General features: G+C 39.6%; 1 protein-coding gene across 6 annotated transcripts in view; it reads left to right on the plus strand.

Annotated features, from left to right (window-relative positions):
* Window positions 1–21,829, plus strand: part of MYOT (myotilin) — a gene marked incomplete at its 5' end in the record, with an annotated part of 73,176 nt that overhangs the window by 42,239 nt on the left and 9,108 nt on the right. For 2 of the 6 annotated variants that reach the window (XM_081936374.1, XM_081936375.1), the window contains 2 exons: window positions 15,711–15,867; window positions 19,234–19,335. In XM_081936374.1, coding sequence (XP_081792500.1) covers window positions 15,711–15,867; window positions 19,234–19,335 — 259 coding nt within the window. Of the gene's footprint in view, window positions 1–6,960; window positions 7,121–7,273; window positions 7,480–7,832; window positions 7,856–9,010; window positions 9,134–9,416; window positions 10,014–15,710; window positions 15,868–19,233; window positions 19,336–21,829 lie in introns of those variants that run through there. The other 4 variants (XM_081936376.1, XM_081936377.1, XM_081936379.1 and 1 more) reach the window with 4 other exon arrangements.

The raw sequence follows: 21,829 nt of genomic DNA on the forward strand, positions 1-21,829 counted from the left end.
TATCTTAGATCATAGTAAACCTATCCCTCTTTGAGTCACACCATCTTGCATTGGAATTAAAGTTTATTTTAGAGCTCAAAATATTGAAATATTATTTAAAGATATCCGCTTTAGAGTCATCACATGTTAAAGTGAAGATAGAATATAACTTTAAGCCAAAGGTGATGCTGGGTAATTGGCAAGAGAAAGTTTCCCCATGCCAGACATGCCAATCTGGCATGGCCCAAGCTTTACTGGGAAAAGCAGAATGTCTTAAACCTGATTTATTTATAGTGTTTCTTAGCCTCAGTAACTTTAAGATATGTAGACTTCAGCTTTCAGACTTCCTCAGCGAACTTGATGGTGGGGGAATTCTGGGAGTTGAAGTCCATACAGTTTAAAGTTACTGAGGCTCAGAAGCACTAAGTAAACACTAGGCCCCAAGTTAAGCCTCTTTCCTTTCTGGGCCTGTCTTCATTCCCTCAGTTCTTGGTAGCTGCTCTTTAAGAGATGTCTCTTTCTTTAAAATCAGTTTTCAAGTAAATAGGTTGACTTCCTGCAAAGTCAAAAGTGCTAGAATTTGACTTAAGGAAAGAGAGATGGCCTTTTTCTCATAATGTTTTACAAAGGTGATGATTATAGTACAATGTTCCCCTATTTCATACTGCTGGTTCATACTTCTGACTTCAGAACAGCCTTCATTCATTTTAAAAGGATGCCCTTTATCTTTTCATAATCACCTTCAAGAAGGAATTCATGTTAATAACAATTAAACTAATAGAAGTGTCCCAATCACTGCTATGCAAGTCCAGTTCTATTCTGGATGGTTCTTATTTTGTTATTATTGATACTTTTCCATCTCAGCAAAAGACAGGAACCAAAGGAAGTATCAGGTAATGTTGGTGCACATGATAGATAAATGATAGATAGATAGATAGATGATAGATAATAGATAGATAGATAGATAGATAGATAGATAGATAGATAGATAGAGACAGACAGACAGACATATTCCAATTCCTACAGAAATGTCTTGTTCATCTAACGAATAGAGCAAGCTGAATATATTAAACTGTGCAGCTGAAGGAAGCAACATGGCCTAGCAGCATGTGTACAGCCTGAATATGCTTGTTCAGAAATTAGGATTATTGATATTATTACATACACACATGCTTAGAGATACAGCTTTATAATTTTATACAGGAAATAAAAATATTGTAGCTACACTGATGTGTAGATTGAAGGAGATTATTTGCATATGCTATTAAAAATAAAGGGGATATTTACCGTATTTTTCGGAGTATAAGACGCATCAAGATTTTGAAGAGGCAAATTTTAAAAAACTGTTAGATACTTGTTCTAACTACAGTGGTTTCCAACAAGGTTCTCTGTTCCGGCGGGAACAGAGGTTTAATCCTATTGGTCGAAGGGTCTGACAGCTCCCTATAAAAGGCTGTGTCAGACTCAACCTTCGCTGGATTGTTCTTACTTCTTGTACTTAATAAAGAGCTGTTGTTACCGTTAAGCCTGTGTGTGCCTATCCATTACCCAATTTAACAAAAAGTTTTTGCACTCTGCAGACCTCCCGAAAACGGGCCCGTTTTTTGTCAAAAAAAGGGTATGCATAGCTTTTAGGAAGCTTATAGAGTGCTCCTGGGGGCTGGGGGGGGGCAGAAATGAGCAAAAAACCCACCATTTTCCGCTCATTTCTGACCTCCCCAGCCCTCAGGAGCACTCTGGAAGCCTCCTAAAGGCTCTGCATGGCCATTTTGGTGAAGGGTGTAGGGTTTCGGGAGGCCCAAAATGCTGTATTCAATGTATAAGATGCACCCAGATTTTCACCCTCTTTTTTGTGGGAAAAAGGTGTGTCTTATACTCCGAAAAATATGGTATTTCCTATTTTTTTTTGAAGTTGGGGTTTTAGCTTTGCCTCCGATATCATTTTGCCTTGCCTATCAATAAGTCTATTGATCTGTTCTCTGGTTCGATTCCATTCTTCCTTTCTGGCATAAACATTGCTTAATGTAAAACCATACAGTAAATAATGTTTAGGAAAAAATGGGAAGCTATACAACAATGGGCACTTTCATCTCACCATGTGGGTTGTAAGCATGGGCAAAGAGTAAAATAATCTTACAGTTGCAGCTATTTTATGTAGCCAGCAACTACATGAAAACAGATGAATGGAAAGAGATCCTATATACTGTATCTCAAAATTCCTGGCACAGATTCTCATTCAATTAATATTAATCTCAATACATAGGTAATAAGTAATTAAGTACTTACTTACTTACTTACTTACTTACTCAATATATAGGTCATTCCATTGCAGGATTTCTTTTAAGTAAAACGAGATACTTACAAACTTTTGCTTCCTTTTAAAATATTTTCTTCAGTAAACCAACTCTTATTACTAGTTTGGCTCTGTTAAATCAAAGCTTGTATTATATTTACTGCTCAGTTTGGTGAATGCTCATGTGGAAGTAAATTCTACTTACTTAGCACAACATGATCCCTGTGAAGCTGACACAGAATTGCAACTTAATAGGTTTTTATATTACCCAAACAAATGTAAGCAGATTTCTCAGACAGCTCTGTAGGCTGCTTTTATAACATGTTTCAAGTTTCATAATCACATCTCACTTCTCTTTATTTATTTAAATTCAGCAATATGTGAGTGGATAAATTGGATCAGAGGATCACCTTTCCCGTATGACATTTTCTCACATTAGCTTGCCCTTTTCCAAACCAATATGCAGAAGAAAAACTGGTAGCTGTATTATTCGGAAAGGATGATTTCTATTAATGAATACATTTAAATTGTGGGTTTGGATTTCCTCTGCACATGGCAAAATAAATCATATTTATGCATGCTTATGTATGTTTCTAAAATTTAAATCTAATATAATGATCTATATATTTAATTTGCTTAGCAGCATGAGATTTTTTTAAAGACTCTCACATTTTTTGCATACATTTTTAGAAAACAGGATTAATCTCTAAATTTTTATACTTCAACACCCCACATTACAACTTTGACTCTGCTTGCTGGGATAAGGTAAATTGCCCAACCAGTTATATTGTAGAAAACATGTTTAGCTAATGCAGATTTCTGTCTTAATTACACTGAGCTTGATTTCTAATCTTCATCTGTTCCTATAAAGCATGGTCATTTGTACTTTCACACATATATACATATAGTATATTCAGAGGTGTTATTCAGCTGGTTCGTGTAAACCGGTAGTGGCAACCTGCCCACCCACACACTAGCCCCGGCTCTATGTCGTCCTATTTAGCCACATTTTCTAAGCTGTGTGCATGCGTGCAAGATGCATGTGCAAGCAAAGCACAAACATGGAAGGTGCATGCGCTCACAAAGCAAGTGTGCATGTGTGGGGCAAACCGGTAGTAAACGTATGTGAAACCCACCTCTGAGTATATGCTGTGTCTGCCTATATAACATTGGCATATTCCCATTTATTGTCATACTGGATCCCTATTGTTACTTTACCTCAGTTAATATAGCTACTAATGAGGCAATATGTCTGCAAGGATCTCTTCTTGTAGCCCTTTGAGTTGATTGTTGAGTTTTTGACATAGTTGAGTGTTCTGTCAAAAAGAAAAAAATAGATTATTCACATCTTTCTATAACATAATTTGATTGCATTTTTATATGGGTCTTCGCTCTGCCAAGATGTTCAGACATTCATAGCTGTGTTTAAAGCAGAAGGAAATTTACCCTGTTTCTCTTTAGGCCTCATGTGTCTGGTTAATAACTTTTTGTTAATTCTTGCTGTGATTGATAGGAATTTATAAAGTAGGTCAAATGCATTGTTTGTCATGCCTATGGAACATTTTACAGGAATAAAGAATAAAATAGGAAATCTTTATTGGCCAAGTGTGATTGGACACACAAGGAACTTGTCTTCGGTGCATAAACTCTCACTGTACATACAAGCAACAAGTAATATATCATGATCATAATCATCATTCATCAGAAATCATAAGATACAATACTTAGTGATAGTCATAGGATACTAAATAATCAATCAACGTAAATCATACTGGGATACTAAATAAAACAGTTAATATAAATTGTAAGATAGAAGCCACAAAGTTATAGTCATAAGAAGATAAGGAAGTCAGTGATAGGAAAGATGAGAAAGATTAAAGTAATACAGATCTACTAGATAGTTTGACAGTATTGTAGGAATTAGTTGTTTAGCAGAGTGATGGCATGGGGGAAAGACTGTCCTTGTGTCTAGTTGTTTTGGCGTTTTTATTACTTTAATGTTATATACTTTATATATTGCATTTTATAATATATTGGATTGGTTTATTATGTTGTGGTATTTTGTAAACAACCTGGGAAAATCAACCTTTTAAGGATAGTAACCCATTTTTTAAAAATACATAAATGTAAATAGGAAGAGGAAACATTGTACAAATCAAGGTAGGACATAAAGCTAATAAATACAATTAAAACTGAATAAATGTATATATTCTATGAAAAAATAAAATGCACAAAAGGCATCACAAGCTTTAAAACCTTATAAAAAGCTTCTTCGTTGCTCATAGTGTCCTACAGTTAGTTCTCAATTTAAGATCACAGTCGAGACTAAAATTTCAGACGCTACGCAAGGCAAATCAATTTTGTCCCATTTTAGGTCACAATTGTTAAGCGAATCACTGCAGAATAATAAATTATTCTAAGTTCTTCTAAGGTTATTCTAAATCTTGCTTCCTCTATTGCTTTTGCTTGTCAGAAGTCAGCTGGGAAGATTACAAATGGTATCTCAAAGTTGTTTTTTCAAAAGGTAACTGAACTGGTTATTTTTGCCTTTGAAGAAAAAGCTTCATTAATTATGATGCTGAGAGATGGAAGGGTAGTACCTATCTTTCTATCCCCCAGCATCACAACTGATGAAGCTTCTTGGATGAGAAGCAAAACATTTTCTTCTTCTTCCTCAGGAAGAAAAATTAAGAAAAAATATTCCAGTTGCCTTTTGAAAAAACCATCTTTGAAACAACTATGACCTGGATGACTGAGAATCTCGTTACAAATGGTGGCAAATGGACACAGGCTAATACAACTTCTATAAATGATGTTTGGCTGCCAAGTGCCTAAATTTTGATCATGTAACAACAGGGTTGCTGCAGCAGTTGTAAGTATGAAAAACCATCATAAGTCTTTACCAAAGTAACTTCACTAAATGACTCGTTGTACCTGTACTGTATCTGTACTGTTGGAAAATGGAAAGTGTATTGAGGAATTCTAAATACAAACTTATGGTTTATAGAAAAGATAACACAAGTCTTATACAGGTAGTCCTTGACTTACAACCATTCATTTAGTGACCAGTTATAACCACTGAAAAAAGTGAGTTAAAACCCTTTTTCAGTTACAACCTTTCCAGCAGCCCCATGATCATCTGATCAAAATTCAGATGCTTGGCAGCTGGTTCACATTTATGACGTTGCGCCCTCCTGACAAGCAAAGTCAATGGGGAAGCCAGATTCTCTTAACAATTGGATTTCTAACTTATCAACTGCAATGATTCATTTAACAACTGAGGCAAGAAAGGTGGTAAAATAGGGCAAAATTTACTTAACAAATATCTCAATAACAGAATTTTTGGACTCCATTGTGATAGTAAGTTGAGGACTACCTGCACTTCAACACAGCTAACTCTAAAAATTGCATTTAAGGATGAATATATCCTTTCCCAAGCTCTAGGCAGAAGATGTGAAGCACAATATTACACATCTGAAGGATAAAGAGGTAAGATTTCACTAATATAGGTGACAACAGGTTTTCTACACTGTGCTGCATATCCTGGATTAGATAACTGAAAAAAATCTGTTTTTGAGCATGTAAACTATGTTTGTGTGAATTAGAGAACTGGGGGCTATATTCTTTTCCTCCTCGGTTGTGATGTGTTAGTAGCTACGTCTCGAGTCCATCAGCTCGCTATGCTCTTTTCAAGAGAGGAAAACACGAGGGCACTTGAACAAAAGGGGCGCCAGCAGGCTAGTTGGAAATAAAGAAATTCGATCGGGCGCTATAGAAGCGCGGCTTGCGTTCGCTTCAGAATCAAAGTCCCCTCGAGCTGGAATGCGGTTTCCTTTTAGTGTCCCTGAAACTACTTCCAACTCGAAGAGGCTGCAGTTGTCGACAGATATGCGAATCCAACTTTTTACGGCTTACTGTATACCCCTAAGACTCTTATTTCTGTTCTTCCTTCGCTCGCTCCCGCCAACTCCGCGAGGGCAATAAACTCAGTTCCTCTTCACCTGTTTCCTAATCACAAAGCCGCTCCGCGCGCATTCCCAACCTTCGCAGAGTTAACTCCTCACTAACTACAGCACGGAGGCTTCCAGGGCAATTTTTCTTATAAGTGGCGGCTGGCAAGTCTCTGGATCAAAATGATGGTCTCGAATGAGGCATGTTTCGCCAGAGGAGGCAGGGAAATAAATGCCCTCGACTGTTGCCACCGTAATCGCTGGATTCAGAGCAGTGTTGCCAGCGGCGACACCACTTCTATAGTATACGCGTTGGAATATAGCTTTTTACGGGATCCCTCGCCCAAGCACCACCGCATTGCCCTGGCCCGAAAAATGGCTTATTTACAGCGTATGAATAGTTAGACCCGGACAATTCTATTCCCTTTCCTCCCGCCACGCTATTTCTGCAGGCGCCCCACCGAAGAGTTTAAAGAGTAGCTCCGGTGACAAACCGTTTTTTCGCCTAAAAAAAGACGACCGCGCCGAACTTAAGCTGAACAATCTTGGTTACCGAGTTGTCTTAACTATCTCATTTAGCTGCACGCAAGGAATGCTCTGCCCTCTTTCCAGTGGCCAAGCGCGTCTCTTTCTCGCGGGCTCTAGTTTGGATGGCCGAGCAGCCGGGCGGGGTGGAGAAGGGCGGGGGAGGGAAAGCTCTTATTTTGGCAACTTCGAACCGGGTGGCTGGAAAGAGCGAATACCTCCGATGTCATTCCCTGGCAAGGGCTAATCGCCGCGCTCCTATTAAAACTTAAGTAGAGAGGTACTATGATTCTAGTCTGTGTTAGTGGATGGCTGGTTTCCCTTCACAACACCGCTTCGTAAGCCCGCAGGTGATCCTTTCCTTTGCTTACAGGTAAGTTCCTCTTTGTTCCTCCTCTTCCCCCACCGCTCCGCCCCGCCCTGTTCGGCTCGCAGCGGTGCATGTTTTAGGAGCTGTACTTCCAGGGAAAGCCCAGCGTGCCTAGGACGGGAGGGACTGATACTTGAAAGGAGCGCAGGGTTGTTTGCGCGCACTATGGGCCAGGAAGGTTTGGCTGAGATGCCCCCAATGTAGTAGCCCAGCAGCTTTTGCGAACCTGACCCGCGTGAGTGGTAGTTTAAGGCTCACACACGCAGGACATTTGGCTCAGGAAATGGAGGAGCGCGGTCCGGCCAAAGCGGCTGTGGCGCCGAAGATTTGACTTGCAAGAAGCACGTTGGTCGTTGCAGAAGGTCGTGACCGAATCTTTGCATTTCAGAATAAGTTACACAAGGCGTTCGTGGTCTAAGTTTGGAAAGCTAGTGTCTCTTGTAAAGGGCTTAGTAGATTCCCACTACTAAGAAGGGAGGAAGAGAAGGGAGGTGGGTTTTTGTGTGGTAGTTTTTACGAGCTGCGGACTTTTATTTTAATAAAGGAAGGTGAATATTAAAATATGCAAGTTGTTCGCTCTCACTTGAAACGGATCCAAGCGTCTTTTCCTGGAAGGTTCTGAGTTACACGAGTTGCTGCGTTTGTTTCATGGTGAAAGTTAGAAATACAAGATAAGAATTCTTAACCGCTCGATAAGTACATTTATACGAAAAGTCGAAATGAAGTGCTTCTTTAATCGTACGTTTAAAAAAAGCCGAATAATTTGATCTGTCTGAGGAATGCATGACCTCATGGAACCTAGTTTAGCCTCTTCCTATGAAAGGAAGGCAATATACTGGATGCAGATATAGTAGCAAAACAGCTGATACGAAATTCTGTAGAGAGAAAAAAATAGATATTGGAGGGATTTTAAGTGCGAAGAGAAGGAATAGCCACTATTATTTTATTTTATTTACTTCTTCCCGAAGTTTCTTTGCGCTTTGTTAAAAAAAAAAGTACTGTAGTTTGCTCCATAGAGATACATTGAGAAATTTGCCACACAGCTGAATGTTTGAACTATTAATTTTTTTGTTCAAATAAACCGAATATTTAATTATTATTTTTAAAGAACTTCCTATAGAATTCATTTACGATTTATAATAGCAATAACCCAACTAAAGTGTGGGATTTGTGTATGGAAAAATGTCTTGACATGCACATGTGGTAGCAATCATGATATATCAACATATTCAATGAACACAATAACTAAGCTTACTTCACTTATAGCCAGATTTCTTGCTAACTATATCTCTAAATGTTCTATTCTTTTAATCCTAATTGAAGCAAAATGCTGCTTGTCTAGACTCTAGACAAAAAAATGAAAATAATTTCCTTCATAAACTTCTTCATACTTTATTTTAATTAAAAATCTGCCTCATATAGTTTCTCATTAGTTTCAAAAATATTGTAAAAGCTGGTCAGAAAATTGAGTTATAGTTTGGCACATCTTTGGTACTAAGATCTGGTTAGAATTATATATATACAGTACCGTAGTTTCCATTATAAGGAATTGGAGCATAGTCAGAGGGGGAAAACATCATCATCCTATTGATCTTGAGATTCATAACAGAGTTTATTTACTTGGAACTCAAATTTTGTTTGGTTGGAAGCTTAGCAGTATAAGCAAAGAACATGCCTTTGTCATGAAGTATTGGTACTGCATTTTTTAAATTTGAATACATTGTTTTAAGTGATGTACATTGATAGAATTCAATATCTACTTGTGATCATTTTTATTTACTTTTCTACTTACTGTAGAAAGGCTTTACATGGATGAAAAGGTCTTGTAGTAAAATGGACAAATTGTATCTTTAAATCATAATTAGAGTTAAAATTCACAAAGACAGTTAGTGCTTTCCAGTGATTTCAGAAAAAGAGTTTACTATAGGCTCAATTGCCATGCAGTTAGCAGGAGAGGGTGGGGGTTGCAATGAAAGTCATTATCACAATAAATTGGATATTCCACATATGGGGATGGTGAGTATTAAAATAACTTCTGTACATTGAAAACTTTTAAATCCCTATGAGCATTCCTAGAATATTTCAGCATGTTTATGAGGAAACTGTTCGAATTATTATTTGGGGGGGGGGGGGATAAGGCAGGCAAATTTCAAAGATGCTCTAGGTACAAAACATCTAGTTCCTGAGGAAAATGGATAATGTTAGCATTTGTCCATTGGTTCCCTTCTAATTTGATTGTCTATATAATCTTGTTGCATGCCCATTTATTTCTGTTCTTATTTGTATTGTTTTCCTAAAGGGATTATCTTCATCAAGACAGCTACTCTTTGCTGAGGCAGGGATTCTGTCCTACCTAGGATCCCTTCCAAGAAAGGTCACAAAATTTATCGACTCATTCTTTCCAACCACCAACCCAAAGTCTATTTTGACCTTCTAAAACACAGGACAATTGTGAAAGCTTCCCCATGAGTGTCAGTAATCTCCCATCTGTGTCCTCCATGTACCAACCCAGCATGTTTAATTATGAGCGTCCAAAACACTTTATCCAGTCTCAAAATACATATCAAGGGAAGCCACAGCCTCCAGGATCAGAGACTTCTGCTACACTTCCGAGCAGGCAAACCAAGCAGTCTTCCATTTTAATCCAGCCTTGTAATCCTAATGAGAAGAAATGTACTTCCTCTTCATCGCTGAGCTCGCCAATCTCACTCTCTTCACCTTCATATAGCGCTTCATTTCCCGTAACACCCGCATCTGTACAGTCTCCTGCTAGCTCATCATCTGGGCCGAGAATTTCATCCATGCATAACCAGTCCCCTGCAGCATTCCTTTGTTCTGTGTTGCCCTCTCACTTTGATTATAATAATAGCCAAGGTCCTTCCTCGGTGGACTCAAAGTAAGTATGCTCTTTCCCTTGCCTTGAACTGTGTGTAGGTGCATTCATGAAAACCTGAATGCTGTGTTCCTGTTGTGAGTGAGCTATGCTGCATGTAAGTGTTGAATGCAGAGATGGGAATTAGAAGGGGAAACTCAGGAATGGGAACCATAACCACTGTTAATTGTGCAAGGTCTGTTTTGTTCCAAATGCCAACTTTCTGCAAAATGTACGGAAGTTTCCAAAGTTTTATATAAGAGGTGGTGGCTGAAAAATAAAAGTAAAGGCAGAATACCATCCTATTTAAACAAGCCCTGAAAATGAAATCTAATTCTGTAAAGTTATGCACTAGTCTAGTTGAAATAATAAAAACTACATCTATTAAGGCTTTATTTCTGGAAAAGATTAACAGATTTGAGACAAATGATTATTTCTAGGTTCTAGGTTTATTGGACTTATATGCCGCCCTTCTCCCAAAGGACTCGGGGCAGCGTACAACATAAAAACACATATTATAAAAGTTAAAATAAATATTAAATAGAATATCCAAAAACCCAATAGACATTTACAATGAGATTTAGAAATTAAATTAACAATTAAAATTAACAATTTATTTTATTCAGGCCTGGAGGCTTGCTGGAAAAGCCAACTTTTTAGGGCGCACCGGAAGGACCGGAGGTTGGAAATTATGCAAAGCTCTGGGGGGCTTCATTCCAAAGGGAAGGTGCTCCCACAGAGAAGGGTCTCCCCCTGGGGGTCGCCAGCCGACACTGCCTGGCTGACGGCACCCTGTGGAGGCCAACTCTGTGGGATCGTACTGGATGGTGGGAGGCTACTGGTGGCAGTAGGTGGTCTCGCAAGTACTCTGGCCCTAAGCCATGGAGCGCTTTAAAGATCATAATTAACACCTTGAATCGTACCGGGAAAACGCCAACCAATGCAGGCCGCCTAAAAGGGGTGTAACATGGGAGCACCTAGGTACCCCTATGACAACCGGCGCGGCTGCATTCTGGACCAGCTGAAGCCTTCGGGTGCTCTTCAAGGGCAGCCCCATGTAAAGAACGTTACAATAGTCCAGGTGAGAAAGGACGAGGGCGTGAGTGACTGTGCACAGGGCATCCCGATCCAGGAAGGGGCTCAACTGGCGTACCAGGTGAACCTGGTAAAAGGCCCCCAGGTCACGGCCGTCAGGTGTTCTTCTAAACTAAGCCGCGTATCCAGGAAGACTCCCAGATTGCGGGCCCTCTCTGAGGGGGCTAAAATTTCTCCCCCTATCATCAAAGATGGTACAAGATGCACAAATCGGGATGACAGGAACCACAGCCACTCAGTCTTGGAGGGATTGAGCTTGAGCCTGTTCATCCCCATCCAGATCCATACAACCTCCAGGCATCGGAACATCATGTCGAGGGCTTCGTTTGGGTGGTTTGGGGTAGAGATGAAAAGTTGGGTATCATCAGTGTATTGATGATACTGTACCCCAAAACCATGGATGATCTCGCCCAGCGGTTTCACGTATATGTTGAACAGGAGGGATGAGAGAACCGACCCCTGGGGCACCCCACAAGATAGGTCGATCTCTGCCCTCCAGTCAACACGAACTGCGATCGATCCAAAAGGTAGGAGGAGAACCACCGCAAAACGGTGCCCCACACTCCCAACCCCTCGAGTCGTCGCAGTAGGATACCATGGTCGATGGTATCAAAAGCCGCCGAGAGGTCTTAATAGGACCAGGACAGAGGAACAACCCCTGTCCCGGGCCCACCAGAGATGATCAACCAATGCGACCAATGCCGTCTCTGTGCTGTACCGGGCCTGAAACCCAACTGAAACGGATCCAGATAGGCAGCTTCGTCCAGGTACTGGAGAAGCTGACATGCTACCATGCTCTCAACAACCTTCGCTACAAAGCAAAGGTTGGAGACCGGACGATAGTTGGCTAAAAAGGCTGGGTCCAGGGAAGGCTTCTTAAGGAGGGGCCTCCCCACCGCCTCCATCAAGGCGGTGGGAAAGAACCCCTCTCTCAATGAAGCGTTGGTAATCGCCTGGAGCCAGCCTCGTGTCACCTCCCGGGAAGCCGAAACTAACTAAGAGGGACATGGGTCCAGCACGCAAGTGGCAGCACTGAGTCTCCCCATAATCCTGTCCATGCCCTCTGGGGTCACAGGGTCAAACTCATCCCAGATAGTTTCCACAAGATTCATCCACGTCGACTCGCCCAAATCTACCCAGTCAGAGTCCAAGCCTGTCCGAATCTGAGTGATTTTATCCTGCAGATACTGAACAAATTCCTCAGCCCTACCCTGCAAGGGTCTTCCCCAGTTCCTTGATTAAGTAAGGAGCGGGTGACCCTAAACAGGGCGGCTGAGCAGTTATTTGCGGATGCGATAAGAGTGGGAAAATGTTGCCGTTTTGCCACTTTTATCGCCACTAAGTAGGATTTAATATGAATTCTTACTAGTGTTCGGTCGGATTCGGACCTGCTGGCCCTCCAATCACTCTCTAGGCATCTTTTCCTGTGTTTCATCTCCCGGAGCTCCTCGGTAAACCAGAGAGCTACCTGGGATCGGCACTGGGTCAGAGGCCGCAAAGGCACAACGCGGTCCAAGGCCCCAATGGCCGCCCTATCCCAGGCTTCCGCTAGGGCTTCAGTCGAACTGTGAGCAAGGGATTCAGAAAAAGTCCCAAGCTCCATCAGGAACATTTCAGGATCCATCAGGCGCCTGGGACGGAACCATCTAATCAGTTCCACCTCCCTGCGGCGAGGGGTGGCAGTGTGAAAGTCAAGCCTAAGGAGGAAATGATCCGACCATGACAAGGGTTGGATAGAAATATCCCCTAAATCTAGATCATTCATACACTGTCCAGAGACGAAAATCAGGTCGAGCGTATGTCCCTGTTATGAGTGAGGTCTTGAATTAACTGAGTTAGGTCCATAGCCGTCATGGAAGCCATGAACTCCCGAGCTGACTCGGATGTCTCGCCAATGGAAGGCAGATTGAAATCCCCCAGGACCATAAACCTGGAGAAATTAACCGCCAATCCAGCTAACACATCCAGCAGCTTCGGCAGGGCCGATGAAACGTAGCAGGGAGACAGATACGTAACAAAAAGGCCCACCTGGACTCCAAGGCCCTACTTCACAAAAGGACTCACACCCACCTATCTGAGGCACTAACCTCCTGAGGTCCAAGACTTTCCCTAATAACCACCGCCACCCCACCCCTGCCCTAGGCTCTCGGCTGGTGAAATGCCCGGAAGCCTGGTGGGCATAATTCAATGAGGGGAACATCCCCCTCATGGCCCAACCAGGTCTCCGTAATGCACACCAGGTCCGCTATCCCCTCTTGTATGAGGTTGTAAATGAGGGGAGCCTTATGTACCACGGACCTGGCATTAAGCAATACCAGCCGGAGACCCAGGTCCTGTAATCCCGAGCAGCCAGGGGTGCGAGAGGGGCAATGAGGGTCAGAGCGCGCAATCGCTCTTAAACAGCAAACCCGTGTCCCCTGGACATAATTTGGCCCTAGGCCCCCACCGTATCTGCCCCTCCCACATACAGTAGAGATGGCAATCCCCCCAATATTATTTTAGTTTATTTAATTATTATTGATTTATGTTTTTATCCTGAGTATAACACACAGGTTTAGCACAAGTCCATCAAATAATTTAAGGATTCTTATTTGGGAGTAAACACTATTTGCTATGTGAGGTTTTATATGTGTCACTACATGTATTTGGGCAGTGACAAATTAATCATAGTTTAGCTTAGTGTGTTGTGGAAATCCAGACCATGTATCATGTAAATCCAGAAAATTGAGTTCAGTAAACCATGATTATGGTAACTATGACTATGCTTGTTGTGCAAATGCTGCCACTGCTTTGTTGGGTATATTCACTAGTGCAGCTTTTTTTCAAATTTGATGAGATGTCTTACAGTTGCTATTGTCATCTTTAGCCATTCTGGCTAGGATGAACTGGGATCGACACATCTGACAGAAACAGTTTTCAGTACTGTTTAATAATTTGAGTTTTAGTTTTTTCCTTAGAGCATTTCCTACTTTAGTTCAATTTATCTAGCCACTAAGCAACTGATCTGGAACAAATGGCATAGTTGGGTACAATCCAATGGAAAATACATCTGATATCAATGAAGGCTACATCCTATCTTTTCATTATACTTTTACTATTGTATAATGAATCTTACCCTGAAAAAAGTGAAAAATGAAAGTTGTTTCTTCTTTTTTAGAATTTATAAATGTTTAAAAAGCTTTTTTGAAATAGAAGCTACGTAACTATTTTATTGGTATACAGTTTTTTGACAATAAATGACAGTTCCCTGATGTCTCATAGAACACAAAATATTTGGGTATTACCCACCCCACAAATCTTTATACATGCAAAGAAAGCAGCATCCTCATTCTGCATAAAAATCTGAAGGCATTAAGGTTCAAGAGAAGGAGGAATGTTTCCTAGTATTAGCAGGATCAATAACGTAAACTAGGAAACAGCAGTGCCAGCTATGATTCTTTTTAGAAAATTTACATACAGGGAATATTGATTTCTGAACTGCCTACCATAATGTATTAAAAATTAAAGTTGTTTTTCAAAAAAAAAGTTTCATTATACAATTATTAAACATTTACCTGTTATTTGCGTTCAACACTCTGTGATGCAAAAATAAAAATATTTTGTAAATAAAAGCGTTACATTTCCATTACATTTTTTTAAAAAATCATCTTGTAAGGAAAGAAATCCTAATTAATCTAGAAGGTGGAATCATGCTCTTATCTGGAATTAAGCCCCGTGATAATAAGTGAGAGATAACTTGATACAGGAATTGATAATAAGTAAATGAGACATCATGATAGATTTAACATTACAAAATAACAAATATGGGATTGTATTATCAAGTTGCTGTTAATTGTTAACAATAAATTTGCTTTTACGCATCTATACAGTTATGCAGTATATAATTGTTAATGATACACCATAGGTATATAAAAGCATATTAATTGTTAAGAAATGAACTAAAATTCCAAGCTTCATTAAGTCTTAATATGAATATACATTATGTAATGCTTAATTTTTGTATATAAATTAGAGTTAAATAAGTGATGAAGATTTGAGAGCACAATTCTCTCCTGTTCTGCATTGTTTGAAAAGGTTAGAATGAAGTGGAAAGATTCTGCTTCTAGTAGCAAAGTAAGCTTTGAAGGCAGTAAGCAGCTGCTCTCCTGACTTTAAATTTCTTCACCCACTCTCAGTAGAATAGACTTTAAGGGGGAAAGGAAACTTTTATTTTGTTATTTAACAGCAAATATTACTGTGTAAACAAACCACTGAGTTTGGGGTCCCCCTCCCTTTAAATGATTGTTGTTGGTCCTCAAAAGCAAAAAAAAAAAAAAAGATTGAACATTAGTAATTTCTAACAAAATACCACACCATGTTTCTCATATTTTGTATTTTATATTCTCAGTTTAAGATCCCACGAAAAAAATTAGTTGATCAGTTAAGATTTTTAGAGCTTAATAATTATATATGTTTCTCATCTTCTAGGGCCATTTTAAAAAAGTATATGCAGCATATAGCAGACGATTTTTTCCTTGCACATCAGCTACAATATAAACTTACAATAAAAGTTATCTTCAATAGTTTGTCTTTTATACTCAGCTCTATTTAATAATTACAAGATCACCCTTCTTTTCCTTTAATTAGCAGTCATTCAAAGCCTATGTACAGCCCGCAAACTGATAGCCTTAAACAAGTACCAAAGGCTTCCGACAAAGAGATACAAGGAACGAAAGACGCCCTCATTCAAGACTTGGAAAGGAAACTGCGATGTAAAGATAACCTTCTGCATAATGGGAACCAAGTAAGACAATGTGTAGAGAATAACATATAAAAGGGAGGCTATGAAACTACCACTTAAGATGAATTACTCTGAGTTTTTTTACCTCACTTCCCTATACTGAGTCATTAAGCTAAAACCCAATTCTGAAATATATGCATTTACAAGACATCTTGATGTAGCTACTTGCCCTGTTCAGTGTTTCACAAGATGACCACTCTAAGGATTAATTGAGCAGTATATTTAATATTGTATATACTGAATTCAGAATTGGGATAACTCTTGATTTCTGTCCTTCAGAGACTTGAGTTTGTCAGCATTAGAACATAAGTTCTCATTCATGCACCTTGACATGAATTATTTCTTGACTCACCAATACTTACATCTTGATCAAAAGCCACTTACAGATAATAGTTCTGGGATTAATATTGGGACATTATCCAAGAGGAAAAACTGATCCAAGAAATCAGTTCCAACTTGTGATAAGAATGAATCCCTTTTGATGAGCCAATTGTGAAAGAAACTACAATTAATTACAAATAACATGGGGTAAAGCTGAAAAGCATCACCATGTATTGTATGCCTACCATTTTCCCTTTATTATGACCACAATAATTTAGATAAGCGTTCTGACATCATTACCCTGTGTTCCAGGGGAGCCACCAAAGGAGGAAGTAGTAAAGGCTGGGGGGATGACAGGAAATTGAATTAATGTGACAGGAAATTGAATTAGATTCTAGAGAATGGAGAAAATGGCCGCAACTCTATGCTTTCTATATGTATAATTCATGTTACTGTCAGACTTCTGAATGCAACATAACACCACAATCAGGTTTTAGATGATAGACTTGCAGGGCCAGCACACAGTGCAACATGTTTATACCGATGTAATATAATATATATACATATATGTATGGGGAATGTGTGCTAATTATTGCTTATTTGGCTCTAGGGATTTCTTTTTTCTTTTATTTCTTTATTGAGATGTATTCTGTGTTTTTGGGGGTGGGATGCATTCATTTAATTTCACTGTACATGTTGTGCATTGACAATAAAGGTTTGATTTGTTTAGTCTTATCCATCTAGCACTGTTGCACTCAGTCCATCTTTCATGTTTCATTATGAATGAAATTACAACAGATTTGTATTACATTAAAGTTCCCAAGCAAAGTGAGTTTACTGTTTTTTTACATAAGTGTAGATATCAGACGTTAATGTAATGTTTTATTCATTCATTATAACTTATCAGCTTAGGTGAGGCATTTTCCTATCCTCCCTGGAATTGTGGGGTTTTTTTTAGTACTATATTAAGCAAATGTTTGATTAACCTGGTTTATTTAATTACAACAGGCTGGGTTCACTCAACATACTAATCCTTAAACTGCAGTAACTAGGATCATTTTACATATGGACCAAAATCAAGCAAAGTGTGTAGTTAAATCTTGCCCCATCCGAGCTGCTATATAAAAATCCTACCACCACCCCTCACTGCAGACCAAAGGAAAATGCTTGCAGTATCAGTGCCCCATTCATATAATATTTTCATGTTGTGTACATTTGTTTGAACATATTGGAACTAATGTATTAGTTCCCAGGGGAGAGGGAGGGAGGCCGAAAATCTATTGAATCCCTTTGGATTTTTAAGATAAATCTGAAGTCTGGGAAGTGGGCTGTCACAAATCAAGTTTTATTGTATTTTTAAATAGGCTACAGCTGAACTAAACATAAATTGGTTTAGCTTCTAAATGTGGAAAACTGAAAATAATCATATGAAAATACTCTCGGTACGTAAAGTCACATGTGTATTTGTGTGCTACCCTTTTAGTAACATGCAACTATTTTTAAACAACTAGAAGTCCACCGTTAATATTTGTTTTAGTAAGGGGGTCTAATGCAAATGCATGGGACAATATCAGTTTGCTTGTGAAATGGGATCCAAAATAGAGGAGGGGGGTTTCTCAAAATATACAAGAAGTTTATTTCTTTTTCCATGGGTGGAAGCAGAGATGGGTTGCTCCCGGTTCGGCAGGGATGGGGCAAACTGATAGTAGTGGTGGCGGGAGGCTCCGCTCACACGCACGTGCGCATAAGCAAACTGTAGAAAAAAAATTGAAACCCACCACTGGGTGGAAAAATGAGAGGCAGTTATCAATAAAATATCTATACTGTATGATCTTTTTTTCACAGAAAAAACATGCAGTAATACAGTATTCTTAATCATAGTGTAGCAATAAGTTCCACTGGCTGACGTGAGCATCCTGCATGTCACCGGGGTGTGATACCTTGGCAACAGTAGGGGGTTGCAGTCTCTCTTCAGAGCAGAGAAATACATAATTTCGTTTGGTGACATGGTTGGTATTGTGTTAAAAAGGAGAAAGTTGAGGCAAAACAGAACTATTCAGTATCATTAATTATTACCTTCTGCGTATTTAATAGTTTTGTCCATCTCATGTTAACAATTATCATTTGCTACCTACTTTTAGAAGGAATCTGGATGCCATAACTACTTACTGTGGGGAAGGAGGGGCATGAAAGGAGGAGTCCACTCCTGCTTTTTATGCATTTTTTTTTTGTTAAAATGTTTAAACCAGGAGATAAAAGCTAATACAAGCTGATAGAAAGTAAGAAAGGAAAAAAAGAAAGAAAAAGAACAATGCAAGCTGGCATCCTTCAGGGTGCATCATATATTACTTTTCTTGGAGGAATAATAGGGCTTCATTTAAATAGCCTTAAACTTTCTTAATCCAGAAAGAAGCATAGAAGCAAACTAGAACTAAGGAGAAACTTCTAACAGTGAGAACAATAAACCAGTGGAACAGCTTGTCTGCAGAAGTTGGGGGTGCTCCATCACTGAGGCTTTTAAGAAGAGGCTGGGCAGCCTTTTGTCCAGAATGGTATGTAGGTTGTCTGCTTCAGCAGGGGGTTAGACTAGAAGACCTCAAGGGTCCCTCCCAACACTATTCTGATTGATTGATTGAGTTGTAGTAGAGCTAGCCTGGAAGCAGCTTCAAGAATTTGATCTTTTTCAAGCAGTTATTTATAATAACAACATGGCAGCAGAGGATCCCGTTGATTGGCTCACAAAAAACAAAGCTGTCACCAACAGGGTATCTAATAAAAACATCCTGTATATGTTTTTCCTGGTAGATTTTCTTCTTTTCCCATTGTGTTGCTTAAATGAAGATTTTACCTTCTACTCAGAGAATTCCCGTAGTAAAAGTATGCTGTTTTCACATCTCACATCTGCTAATGATAGTGATTAAAACAAAGTTGTTTGTTCTGCTCTTTATCAAAGAAGAGTAATTCCCAGGAACTGTGTTTATACTGAATGGAAATTTGAGTGTTCACTGGTTTTCTTTAATGTTCACGTTCACATTTCCTTTTCATAAGCGTTTAAGCTACGAAGAAAGAATGGCTCGCAGGTTACTTGGACCAGAGAATGCTGCATCTGTGTTTGTATCACAGGATGAACAAAATGCACAGGACGCACAAGTAAGTCTGTCTTGTTTTTTCCCTATTTTTCCCAAAAGCTGAACTAAAATCCAAACTCTCCCCATAATCATACAAAGGTAGCAGAAGTTTTCCTGAATGCAATACAGGTAGTCCTCAACTTACAACCACAACGGAGCCTAAAATTTCCATTGCCAAGCAAGACAGTCGTTACGTGAGTTATGCCCCATTTTATTACTTTTTTGCTACAGCTGTTCAGCGAATTGCTGCGGTTGTTAAGTGAATCGTGTGGTGGTTCAGTGAATCTGGCTTTCCCCATTGATTTTGCTAATCAGAAGCCAGCTGGGAAGGTTACAGAGGGTGATCACATGATCCCAGGACAGTGCAACAGATAAATACATGCCAATTGCCAAGCAGCCAAATTTTGATCACATGACTATGGGAATGCTGCAATGGTTGTGTGAGAAGCGGTCATAAGTAACTTTTTTTCAGTGCCGTCACTTCGAACAGTCACTAAATGAATGTTTGTAAATCAAGGACTACATAGCAAGTTACCGAATGTGGAATAGAAAGAGAATGACTCATTTCACAGAGTATGCTATATACATCATGGTTTGTTAAACAAGCCACGGTCAAGTTCACCCATAATACAATTTACATTGTTTGCAAGCCACAATGCCTAAATTCATATATTGTGCTGAATTAAAATGAAACAAAAACACATTAACCTAATGTCTAAACTTAAATTGTTTATTTAAAACATGGATGGAGGTAGGATTTGTCTCCAAGTTGTTTGGGGGATAAAAAGATAGGAGAAAGGAGCCATTATCTTTACTGATCCTGGACTCTTCCATTACAGCTTATTGTTTCTTAAGCCAAAACTTCCCACACATAAACTCTTCCATGCGTGAAACTGCTTTTTGCTGTGGTTTTGTCCAAAACGTGAAATGTGTTTTGCTTAGACCATGAACTCAAAATGTTTATTCCAGATACATACGTTGTGGGGCTGGAAGAATGAGAGGGAAGGCAAAATCATCAGTGGTGGCTGAAGGAAAGTGGATACTTTCAAGTGCAGTATATCTCCCTCCCTTTTCTCCCCCATCTCACCACATTCATATCTCCACCTGCTCTTAGCTGCCACATGTCCATCACCCTTAGATTCAAGGGCAGGCAGGCAGGTTGGAAATACTGAATTTAGGGTCAGCAAAAAGCTATAAGGAGGGAGGAGGGAAAAAAAGACAGAAAGAAGATAAAATGGCCTGTACAGAGGCCATGGGGGAAAGAGGGAGGGAAGAGGTATATTATAGCTTTGCCCTCTTTGATATTTTCAAGTCAATCTTGATTCCTGTCCATTACCGGGAAAAATCCCTGCAATTTTCTTGGCAAGATTTTGGAAGTGGATAGAGCTGAGTAACTGGCTCAAGGTCAGCTAGTTGGCTGACTGATTAGCCTGAGGTGGGATTAGAATTTGCGGTCTCCTGGTTTCTAGCCTAGTGCCCTAACTATTGCACTAAACTCTCTTTCTTTAATCAAGTATGAATGAAACAATTGCTTTGATATTTTAATATTCAGAGTATCTCACAAAAAATAAAATATAAATTATTGGTGGTTTGTTTTACTATTGTTTAATTGTCCCTGTCTAGTTTCTTTAATTTTGTCCATGCTTAGAGTATGCAAATCAAACGCAGAAATTGAGGGATTTAGAGGAACCTGCAAGTCTTCATAGTAATTTGTTTTATTTTCATCATTATACTATTACCGTATTTTTCGGAGTATAAGATGGACCTTTTTTCCTCAAAAAAGAGGCCGAAAATCTGGGTGCGTCTTATACACGGAATACAGCATTTTTTGCCGCCTGAAGCCCCTCCCCTTCACCAAAATGGCCATGGATACCCTTGTGGAGGCCTTCAGAGAGCTCCTGGGGGCTGGAAAGGGCAGAAAGGAGCAAAAAACGGGCCGTTTTTTGTCCCCCCAGCAGCATTCTATAAGCCTCTATAAGGCTATGCATGCAATTTTTTTTAAAAAAAAATGGGCCCGTTTTCGCAAAAAATGGGCTGGTTTTGCTTGTTTTTTGGGGAGACAGGAGCACTCTGCAAGCCCCTCCAAGGCAATTCATGCCTTTAAAAAAAAAAAAAAACGGGCCCATTTTTGTGACAAACGGGCCATTTTGGGGAGATTTGCAGAGTGCAAAAACTTTTTTTCCCCCTTTTGGAAAGCTCTTTAATTGATGAGAATTACTTTGATCAAGTGCTGTGCCAGCAAAAACAAAATTTTAGGTGCTGCAGATTGTCAGTGATTTCCTTCTCCAGCACATGGATAAATACACCTGGAAACATCTACCTACCGTGTTTCCCTGAAAATACGACAGGGTTTTATTTTCTTTTTACTCATGGGCGAATAGCTGTGTTGCGTTGTTGCAGCAGCACAACACAACATCCATGAAGCGACCACGCTCACGAGCAGCCACCCTGCAAGCCCCCTTTGCAGTCGGGCACAGTGCCATTCACTGACCTAGAGATATCGCCAAGCCGCGTGA

The sequence above is a fragment of the Natrix helvetica genome (genome assembly GCF_964273705.1).
Source record: "Natrix helvetica genome assembly, chromosome: 1".
In the NCBI taxonomy this organism is placed as follows: Eukaryota; Metazoa; Chordata; class Lepidosauria; order Squamata; family Natricidae; genus Natrix; species Natrix helvetica.